Raw genomic sequence first — 11,287 nt, 5'->3', positions numbered from 1 at the left:
AAATAAGTTATTTGGACACAGATCAAAATGGTTTCTCCTCTAAAGATAATATAAAAACCATAGCACTTGGTTTTATATAAATCACATGGCCAATTTGGCATTATTGATTCTAAATTCTGCACTATGTGTTGAAATCATCTGGCAAGTAATTTGTTAAAATCATGCGATGCTTCAACTTCTTTGCCCACAAAATGTGCAGTGCAATACCTGTTTACTTAGCCCACCCGCCTTCAGCCGCATCAACCATGCTGTTTTGTTCCAAGTCACTATGCTACACAAGCATCCGCCATCAGCACACACACAGGTGTGATACACAGACACAACTTTCTACAAATACAGAAATTGGCAGGAAAAGAAGAGGAGCAGGTTTGTTCCACGTTTTCCAGCCCACCAGCATTCCCACCCCCTTGATAACTGGAGGGCTGGGAACTGAACTAGCAGCTTTACTAGGATCTCTCCCTGTCAGGGCTGATCATCAGGGATGACACTCTATCCATAGAAGACTCGCCCATCTCCCTGAACGTGCTTACCTTCACTCAGAGGTAAGAAGAAACAATTTTTTAAACTATTGTGTGTTAAGCAGCTGGCGGTACGATCTGCTAAGGAGGAAAAGGAAAGAACAATTTAGTAAACCATTCTTCCCATCAGTCCTGAGTCCTCCCATCCGACCTTGTTATTCTAGCTGAGATTCTTCACACAAGCAATACACGTGAATTCTGTGCTTTTCAAAGTGAATTCCTCCTTGAGACTCACATCCAACCATCTGTTAGATATTTTCCTTTGTTTGAATAGGAGGCATTCCAAACCCAGGTATAACAGAATCCCTGACTTCAATCTGCCCTGCCGCCCCCACCCCACCATCCAGCAAGAGCTCCTCACCTCAGCCGTGGCACTGACAGGGAGGTGGCGCTCAGCTCTGCTCCTCTCATCCTGGCTATGTGCAGGGAGGGGACGGTCACACGTGGAGTTCTGCCATGGCACATCTTCTTCCTTTAAATCTCAGCATGACACTGTTGCTACAGGCTGTGCGCGTTTGGCCCTGAGTTCTAGTTATTTGTGAATTCATCTTATCCTTTATTAAATTTCATTGCCTTACGATACAGGGATTGCATCTGACATCTCCATCCATGCTCCATGATCATTCTGTTTGACTAACACAATCATCATTTTAGGACCTCGCCACAAGAGACACTAAACTAGTTCTTTGGATTCACAGCAATTTATCTGCTAAATGTCAACTCTGAGTCTGGGGGCACAAAATGCACTAAAAATGCTAAAGCCTCAAGAAGGACGCAGCCGGGAGCAATGAAAGAGTGAACTCTGGAGCCACATAGACATGGGTTCGAATCCCCTTTGTCACCACTATCACCATGCTCTTGAACAAACCACTTAAACACTCTAAGCTTGTGTCTTTACCATTAAAGGTTAAGTGTGCAAAAGATCCCGCAGCCCCAAGTGCTAGGGGCCATCCTGAATCTGTTCCACACAAGTGGATACTTTCAAGTAGGCAGTGACACTCCTACCCCCACATAAGCACAATTGGCTGCAGTGATAAGCCCCTCAGACTAGCTATTTAACTTGGAAATAGCCTTCACCAGCTTGCTTTCTCATGTAAGACAAAATCAAAGTCTACAAAACAGACATGACTGAAACACCGAGCTCAAAAGGACAAGCACCAGAAGGAACATGGCCCCTGGCATTTCAGAGGCATGAAGGGCGGAAACACAGAACGGCCTCCAGCGGGTGCCAGGAAAGGCTCTGTCTTGATGGAGTCTCACTCCAGCTGGGGCAGACCAGCTCTACCAGGCCTGGATGCACACTGATGACATTTCCCCAGCCTGCCCCTCTCTCTCTCGGTTCTCCTGAGGGCTGTGGTGCTTTCAGATTTATGGCCAGGATCCGGTTCCCAGGCCTCTGTGAGAAGCCTCTACCCATCTCAGAGGCCATGCCCCTTCTGGCCCACTGAGGCATGCAGCCCACACCGGTGTTCAGTAACCCTCCTGTCCTGGTGATGGTGGCTGGAAGTCACAGTCAGCCTGCCAGACTCCCTGAGCTCAGAACTCAGTCTCCCTGAACAGCCCCGCCAGGCAGGGACAGCGGAAGGAGATGCCCATTTCCTCCTCCTGGGCAAGTAGCCCTTTTTGAGGGATTAGTTCATAATCTATTAGGCCTTCCTGTTGTGGTCCCTCCAAGGCTAGGCAAGTCCAGGTCAAGCTTCACAAAGCTACCTTGGAAGAAAAGCGCTGAGGAAAGAGACACTGATGGAGGAGCCAGTCCTGGGCTATGCGCCATTTTGGTTTCCATGCGAGTGCCTCTGCCCCATTCACTGTGCCCCAGTGCCCAGCCCAGGGCACCTCACCCCCCACATGCCCGACTTGTCCACAGAGAGAAAGCACACTGCCACTTATGCCAGTGGGTTTGTAGTCAATGCTAATTTGTTTAAAAAAATCCTGGAAATTCATAGACCTTCACCAAAAATGACCTAAAAGCACTGATCTGTTTATCACTCCAGTTCCATCCACCACTTGGAGGGAAGTTTTTATCCTCTATCAATTCTGGGGTTTCAGTGGTCTTTCCTACTTGCCTACTTTATTTTTATATACCCCTTGTTGTGGGCTGAGCTCCACATTTCTACACCATGATTCCTGAAAAGCCCAGCCCCTGGCACTAGGCACTCTCCGCAGTTGTGTGGAGTGGTTGACAGTTTCCTTCCGTGGTTGTGACATCACTCTCCTGAGATGACAGTCACTCCCTGCTTTTCTGGAAGGGAAACTAGGCATAGAAAGATTCAAAATTGCTCCCGAGTAGACTAAGGCAAAGCAGTGCTCTTGTGCAAACCCGTGGGCCTGAGCGCTTGTCATTTGGTCGGCTGAATATCAGACGCTATCAACACTTCTAAAGGTTGTGTATTCCTCCCGCACAATACCTCCTGTCTGTAACCATCAGATTTATTTTTATATTTATTAAGCAGTAAGGAAACGAACAGTAAGAGCTGGCAGAGATGACCTAAAATGGTTTTCTTTTGGAATAGTATTTTTTAAAAAATCAAATTAACTGTTATCATTTTAAGTTGCATGAGACTGAAGCTACACCTGGAGAGGAATTTAATTTTCATGACATGCAAAACTGATTAGGCAGTGAACTCTTTCCTCCCCCTTCCCCTGAACACATTTATAAACTTCAACGGGGGCGAATTCCATCTAATACTCTGAAAACCATTTCTCATCTCATAATTTACCCAAATCATGTGCATGACTGCAAGAGGAAATAAACAAGAAATCTTTAAGCGTAAATAAGCCACAATGGATTGTTAATCTTGTACAGACAATCCAGCATTAAGGCCAATTTGATCTTTTAAACATTTTATGGAAAACAGCTGTTGAGTTTTCTCTAGAAAAGCCCACAAGGTTCCATAACCCCACAGGCATACAGCCTCGACAGGAGGGCTCCATTGGGCTCCTCTTGAACTGGGCACTCCTTCATGGGAGGCAGGAACGCACGTGTCTTCACTTCCTGCTGCTCTGCACACACGTCACGATATCTGGCAGAAGGTGGTTTCTGTTTTCCTTGGTGACCTGTGGGAAGAAGCGAGAGAGCAGGCTTCAGAACTCCTTTCCTCTTCAATCTTAAAGAAAAGCCTGGAAGGCTGGGAGAGGGTGAGGTATGTTTTGTCACCCAGGGAGGAGGCCCAGCTCCTCAGGAGCACTCAGAAACAGGACAGGTATCACTGAGTCCCAGCATGAGCTTCTGCCAAGTGACAGCTCGAAAAGTCAAAGTGGGTTTGGATCCCAGACAGATTTCAGCCAACCAAGGGGAAAGCTGTGAAGTGAGCCCTATGAGGCACACCGGGACGGATGACGGGCACGCAGGACCGGGCAGGACGCCTGAGCACGACCTGTCCTGAATGGAAGGAACTGAACTGTCAGAGTGAAGCGAGGAGTAGAGCCTGGGAGCCTGCGGGGCCCGGGAGAGCAGCCAGCAGAGCAGCAGCGAAGCGCCCAGAATTCTGGGATGCCCAGTCATCTACTCGCCTCTCCACAAACTTCAAGTGCTCATTTGAAAGATGGAGAAGTGGGAGAGCCAGAGAAGTGAGGGTGCCTCTGTAGAGACTGTGACTCAGGCCTCCTGACCACAGTGTGTTCTCTATCACTTACACCATTACAAAAACAAACAAAAGCAACAAAGAGTTCGCCGGAGCTTTACACGATGATCTGTTTCTTTTTCTTTCACTACCACACCATCCCGAGTGCCCCAGGGTGAAGGAAGGGCCATCTCTGCTCCCATCGTGGTGCCTTCCTCCTTGGCCCATATAATATCCATCCACTCCACACATGCTGATTGGGTGGAAGGGCGAGCAGGAGCCAGGCACGGAGATGCGAATAGAGAAGTACCACAGGTAAGGACCCTGACCTCATGGAGCTCGCAGACCAGGACAGGACAGGCATGAATGAGGACAATGAAGGAGTCTGGGGGGGCAGGCAGGAACAGGGGCATGTGTGGGGGTCAGGGGCAGGAAAGTCTTCCAGGGGTGCTTATGCCTGGACGTAATTTCAACAGGTGAGCCACAGAGAAGGAGCTGAGCCAAGGTTGCTGGTAAGAGTGGGGAGTACATCTGGAAGCCTTCTGAGGTTCAGGGTGGTTGTATCTGAAGAGGGGGCCTGGCATACAGTAGGTGCCAATACATGTCCGAGGAGGAGATGCAGAGAGGACCTCATCAATTCTGCTTCCTGGTATCTGCTCACCCTTCTTGGAAGAGTGCTCTGATTGTCTTTTGGAGACTGCCCGGTCTAGGAAACTTGCCCTCAGCCAACGAGTGGGCAAGCCAGGCCCTGGCGACTTCTCTGAGATCTGCACCCCAAGAGGGGGTGAGCTCACGCAGCCGGAAGCCGATCCCTTCTCGACTGGTCCTGGCTGCGTCAATCCCGGGCAGCTCTGGCTCCACTTGAAATGAGGACAGTCAGCTTTTCCTTCAGCTTCACGGGACAACTCCAAAGCCTATAAGGCTTTTTGATGCTGTTTTCACTTAAATTAGCCGAAGTCCATTCCTGTTGTTTGCAACCAAGGAATCCACCTGAGGTAGAAAGGAGGAAACACAGAGGTGGGCACCATGGGGGCCCTTTTCGTCCACTCTGAGCTCAGCAGTGATTCCAGTAGCTTCTGACCAGCCAGGCTCTGTGAGAGTGGACGGTGATACACAGTTGGAGAATTTGCTCTGGTCTTCCATGACACAGTCCGGTGACTACAGAGCAAATAACAAGGTCGTGTATATTTCAAGATAGCTAGAAGAGAAGATTTTGAATGTCATCACCACAAAAAATGATAATTTAAAGTGATAGATATGGAAATTACCCTGATTTGATCATCATATGGTGTATGTATGCATTGAAACATCACACTGTACCCCATAAATATGTACAATTATATCAATTACAAATTAAAAATTAATTTGAAAATTAATGAGCAGAATACAAACACTCCAATGTTAGTATTTTGATACTCCCTTTGATTTCCCTAAGATTATTTCTGAAAATTATGCAGTAAGATGTTGATGTGAAACTCTCTACAGTATTCAGTTCTGATATTCTCTATATGAGGAAGGCACACTCCCAAACGCAAGAACAAGGATCACAGCATCTGCCAGCCTCAGGAGTCTTTGCCTTATGTGAAATTCTAGTCTACTTTTTATTCAACAGCCAGAATTTTGGTTGTAGAAAGTCTTTCCTGAGAGGCTAATTAGAAGAGGGAACTGGGAGCTGGGAACAGGAAAAGGAAATAAAGAACACTGCAGAAAGAAAAAGGTAATCCCAACCATTCTTTTTTGCTGCACTGGAGCCTTAAGAGAAAAAAAGGAAGCTGAGTGAACCTGAACCCCTGCACCTGCCCAGTGGCTGTAGGAGGGCCCTTGGTAAGAATTTATACTGGGCACAGTCAAGATAAGACTGTGAGCTCCATGGGGTCAGAGGCCACATCTCATTCATCCTGTGGCCTCCAGATCCAATCCCTTGCTTATTAGGAATGTTGGGGGCCCTTCCCACAGTTTCAAGGAAATGCCTGTGGTTTTGTTTTGCTTTCTTGCACGTAGTTATATACTAAGAGGCATTTCTTCCCCTGCCTGTTTCATCCATGTTTTCAGGTTTGGGGTTGTTAAAGTCAGAACATAAGCAGGACCTGGTACCTGGTATTGCATCTGTGCCCAGCAGATCAGTCAAGTACTATCTCTCGCAGTACCTAGGCCAACCGGATGGGAAACCAAACTTGTGATATCACCACCTCATCTTCTTCAACAACCAAGAAGCGGGAAGGGGAGACTGAGCAGGGCATACAGACACTGATCATATTATACAAGTTAGAAGGCAGTGAGGTAGCATGCAAGCAGCCTGGAAGACCAGATAATATCCACTCACTGCTGCCAAGAACATGTACACCCCATGGTCTAAACAAAAGGCTTAGTCATACTATGAAGCTGCCAGCATGAAAAAGATCTAAAGTTGTTGATAACATTGTCAATGTTATGACATTAACTAGAAGGCAGCAAAATCAATCACTGACACACTCATTGGGATACAATGGGATAAAACTCAATGGGATACAATGGTAATAACCTCTTAGAGTTCTGAAAAACAAATTATTGAAGAACCTGTAAGTCACCTGCTATGATTTGACTGTGTCCCCCAAATTTCATGTGTTGGAAACTTAATCCCCATGCACGTAGAGGTGGGGCCTTTAAGGGGTGATTAGGTCCTGGGGGCATTGCCTCATGAATGAGGCAATCCCTCATGAATGGATTAATGCCATTACAGTGGGAGGGAGGGAGTTATGGTAGGACTGGGTTACTGATAAAACGATGTCTGGTTCTCCCTCTCTTTTGTTCACTGCTAAAACTCCAGGGGATAGAACAGCACCTGACATACAGTGGGTGCTCAATATTTACTGAATAGATGAATAAAAATACTCCATCACCAATTTCTTCTACTGATGCTTTACTAGGTAATAGGAGGTGCCAAAGATTGTATCAGTGAGATTTTATTTTCCTTCTTAGGTACTGTTCTTTCTTTTCTTTTTTTTTCAGCTTTTTTTTTTTTTAAACACATGAGAGAATGTTATCGTTTTGCCTCAACTGTCAAACATAATTCTTGAAAACTCAACAGATGAAGAAAAGCCCACTACACTCACTCACAGTTTTACTCTTCCCATTGTTCTTTCTTCCTTCCTGATGTTCCAGGTCTCCTTTTACCATTTCCTTTCTGATAAGAGAACTTCCTTTGGCCATTCTTTTAGAGTGGTTCTATTACAACAAATTCCCTTAGTTTTCCTTCATCTGTGAATGTCTTATAGAATTAAGAGTCGACAGTTGCTTAAACACTTGGAAAATGTTGTACCACCTCCTTCTGGCCTTCGTGGTTTCTCCTGAGAAATCTGCTGTCACTCGTATTGTTTTTACCCTATAGGTAAGGTGCTGCTTTCCTTTCACTGCATTCAAGACTTTAATTTTCAGAAGTTTGACTATGGTATGTCTTGGCATGAATTTGAGTTTATCCTCTTGGGGTTCACTGAAAATGTAGGTTTATGTCTTTTGCCAAATATGACAAAAATGCAGCCATTACTTCATCAAACACTTTTTCAGCCCCACACTCCTCTCCTGGTGCTACAATGACGTGAATGTCACACCTTTTGTTATAGTCCCACAGGTCCCAGAAACTGTTAATTTTGTTCATTTCTTTTTCTTTTAAGTCTGCTCTTTGTCAGGTAATTTCTATTGTTCTACCTTCAAGTTCACTGATTCTTTCTTCTGCCATCTCTATTCTGCTGATGAGCCCAATCAGTGACTTTTTTATTTGGCTATTGTATTTTATAGTTCTAAAATTTTCACTTGATTCTTCTATCTTCTAGGTTTTTGCTGAAACTTTCCAGTTCTTTGCTGAGACTATTTTACATTTGTTTCATGTGTATCTGTATGTATCTGTAATTTTATGAAGCATTTTTTATGATGGCTGTTTTCAAATCCTTGCCCTATAATTCCACTATCTGAGTCATCTTGCTGTTGAGATCTGCTGATGCCCTTTTCTCACTCAGGTTTAGGTATTCCTGATCCTTGGCATGACAAATGATTTTCAGTTGTGTCTGTTGTGTTGTTTCTTAGGTCCTTAGGTTGCTAGTCAGTCAGACTTTTTCTCCTCACTTTTCAGGTCTTCTTATCCTTGTATTATAAATAACATCCAAGGTTTCTGGCTGCAATTAGCAGGAAAAATAAACACAAGTGTGTCTACTCCATCTTGTCTAACACTGGAAGAGTCTTCAGGTGTTTTTGGAAAGTACTCTGTTCACCCAACATTATGAAGAATAAGTCTAGATAATATTACTAATTTGTGTGGTATATTTCCCCCTATCATGAGCTCAGTCTCATCTTCACACTATGCATGTTCAGCTGGTAGCAAGGGGAGGCTGCCTCTGACCCCTTTTCATAGCTCATTTTCTTACCTGGAATGTTCTCCCTTCTTTTTCCCATTTCCTCCTTCAAGAGCCCACTCAAGAACCCCTTCCTTTAGACACCTCTCCCCACTACCACTGCTCACACAGATCTCTCCCTTCTCTGCCCCTGGATTTTGATTGCCCCATGGTCTGTTTTTCTTGAGGGCAGAGATCATGCCTCACATGTGCCTAAACCATGGACTAAGTACTGAATGTGAAGGCCACTCTCAAAAATGGATTCGGATACTTTATTACATGTGAACAATGGAAAGAACCAAAAAATGTATCTAATCCAACCCCTAAGTTTGCAGATAAAGAAAATGAGGTTCTTGGCCAGGTACAGTGGCTCATGCCTGTAATCCCAATACTTTGAGAGGCTGAGGCAGGTGGATTGTTTCAGCTCATGAATTCGAGATCACCCTGGGCAACATGGTGAAACCCCATCTCTACAAAAAAAAAACGCAAAAATGAGCCAGGTGTGGTGGCACATGCCTGTATCCCAGCTTTTTGGGAGCGTGAGGTGGAGGATGGCTTCAATCTAGGAGGCAGAGGATGCAGCGAGCCAAGAGGATGCAGCAAGCCAAGAGCATGCCACTGCACTCCAGCACGGGCGACAGAGACTAACCTTGTCTCAGAAAAAAAGAAAATGAGCTTCTTGATTTATAAAACTGGAAAAGGCCAGGCACAGTAGCTCACACCTGTAATCCAGCACAGATTACTCTGGGCAACAGAGCAAGACTCTGTCCCTCTCCCTTAAAAAAATAAGCTAAATTAAAAAAAAAAAAAAAACTGGAACACAAGGACCACACAAACCCCAAAGCAACAAAAAAAAAAACAGGGTATGTCAGCCCCTATCTCTTACTTAATTAACTCAAAGCTAATTGTTTTATTTACAGATCATTAGAAGCAATGATTATCTTGCCTGAAGAATAATTTTGAGTCTCAGAGAGAGGAAGAAATGTGGCATGGTCCTAAGACACAAAGTTTATTTCTGGGCATCACATTCAGCTCCCTTCAATCTCTCCTTAGGACTGTTAGATGAGATTAGTTTGTAGAGCTAGCCAATCCCTGGAGTCTAACATTAGCAATTTCCCGGTCTTCCAGCCTAGAAGCTATCTGACCTGAAAACTAATTTTCTTTCATGATCTTTCATTGCCTCGATGTCCACGGAAACTCTATAATCACAACCAAAAATGTAAAGTAAGAGAAGACGACATGAAACTCTGAAGAATCCCACAGACTTTTCAGGGCTCTCAAATGCTACCTCCTTGAAGAGACCTTCCCTGATCACCCTTGCTACTCCTGCCCTCAACTACCACATTGCCTGGTTTCTTTATTTTTGCCTTTATCAGTATCTGAAATTGCTTAACTTGTCTGTTCACATTTTTGGTATCCAGCTCCTCCACTCGAATGTAAGCTCCATGAGAGGAGGGACTTGGTCAGTCTCGTTCACCACAGTATCCCAAGACTTAGAATGATACCTAGCACACAGTAAGTGCTCGATCGCTATTGACCAAATGAATGAATAAATAAATAAATGAAGAAATGTGCATATTTTTCCAAGTCTGGGTGGTCTAACCTTAATGGCTGTTTACCGCCACACTCCAGGATTCTTTGGTGGCAACATGTGGATACCGCCACTTGGGCCAGTGGGCCAAGGTGACACTTTACTCAGTGATGAAAATGATCATGATGGAAGGTGCTCCCAGGTACTCACTCTCCACTCCCCCTGATAGGAGTGGCCCTGCCTGCCTGACTTGTTCACTTGGCACCTATAGGGCCAGGGAGCTTTTCAACTGGGGGTGGGGAGTAAGGCGTGTGAGCAGAGCTCAGCCAAGAGCACAGCTATCACTGACTCAAAGAAACTAAGGGCAGGGGTGGGGGAGAGGCGGTATCTGACTGAGAGGAAAACAGAGAGACAACAGGGAAGGAAAGGCAAGAATTTAGATAAAGTGCCAGCAATGCCACAAGTCCCTTACGACTGGCCCAGACACTGCCACTGGTTAACAAGCCCTAGCCCCTCATCTCTCACATGTGGTCTATAGCAGTGCTTCTCAAAGTGCAGGAGACCTAAAAACTACGGGTGAACTTGCCAAGAGAGATCACGGGGCCGTCCCCCGGAGTGTGACTCCTCGGACCAGGGCAAGGCCCACTCCCTGGTGATGCCTGTGCTGCCATCTGCAGCCTCACATTGAGCAGCAGACCCTCCAGCTGCACTGGCGAACGCGGCAGCCACACAAGGCCACAGAGCACCTCACATGTGGTCAGAGTGACTGAGAAACCGAATGTTTAATTCCATTTAAATTTGATTATTAAATGATTAAATAATTAAATTTAAATGTGATTAAATTTAAATAGCCAGATGTGGCTAGTCGCTACTGTTCTCAGCAATGTAGAGAGTACACTTCCCTCACTACGGGAAGTTCACCTGGACGGTGCGCTCTTCAGCACCTGGAAGCTGTGCCTCCAAACGCATCCACAGCCTCTAACTCCCCACAAGCAGAAGTGGGTCAGCTTTAAAACGGAAACTTTTAAAACATAACAAAAAAAATTTGCCTCTGTATCCCAACCTGGCCTTTTAATCTGAGAGGAAATAAGCTTAGAACAAGTACCTTAGCTCAGGCAGTTCTGATGCCAGAGAGGTCCTAGTGTCTGGTGGGGGAGATGGAAGAAAAAAGCAACCAGAACAACTGTGACCGTCAGGAGGCTCTCCCATAAGCGAGTCTGTTTTTTTATCAAGTAGAGGTATAATTTAAGTTCTATACATTTCTAGAAAATTAGACTCACCTATATTTCTGCATGGGAGGGAAAAAATGGT

General features: G+C 45.3%; 1 protein-coding gene across 1 annotated transcript in view; it reads right to left on the bottom strand.

The window, feature by feature from the left end:
• Nucleotides 1-2,927: 2,927 nt before the first annotated feature.
• The window catches only part of NTPCR (nucleoside-triphosphatase, cancer-related), a 29,020-nt gene continuing 20,660 nt past the window's right edge, over nt 2,928-11,287 (bottom strand). Inside the window, exon 4 of the mRNA XM_011935712.1 lies at nt 2,928-3,575. Coding sequence (XP_011791102.1) covers nt 3,507-3,575 — 69 coding nt within the window. The 3' untranslated portion in view covers nt 2,928-3,506. The remainder of the gene's footprint in view (nt 3,576-11,287) is intronic.

This window comes from Colobus angolensis, unplaced genomic scaffold (genome assembly GCF_000951035.1).
Source record: "Colobus angolensis palliatus isolate OR3802 unplaced genomic scaffold, Cang.pa_1.0 Scaffold148, whole genome shotgun sequence".
Classification (NCBI taxonomy): domain Eukaryota; kingdom Metazoa; phylum Chordata; class Mammalia; order Primates; family Cercopithecidae; genus Colobus; species Colobus angolensis.
Note: the sequence above shows the minus strand (reverse complement) of the source record. Positions and strands in the feature narration are given on the sequence as shown.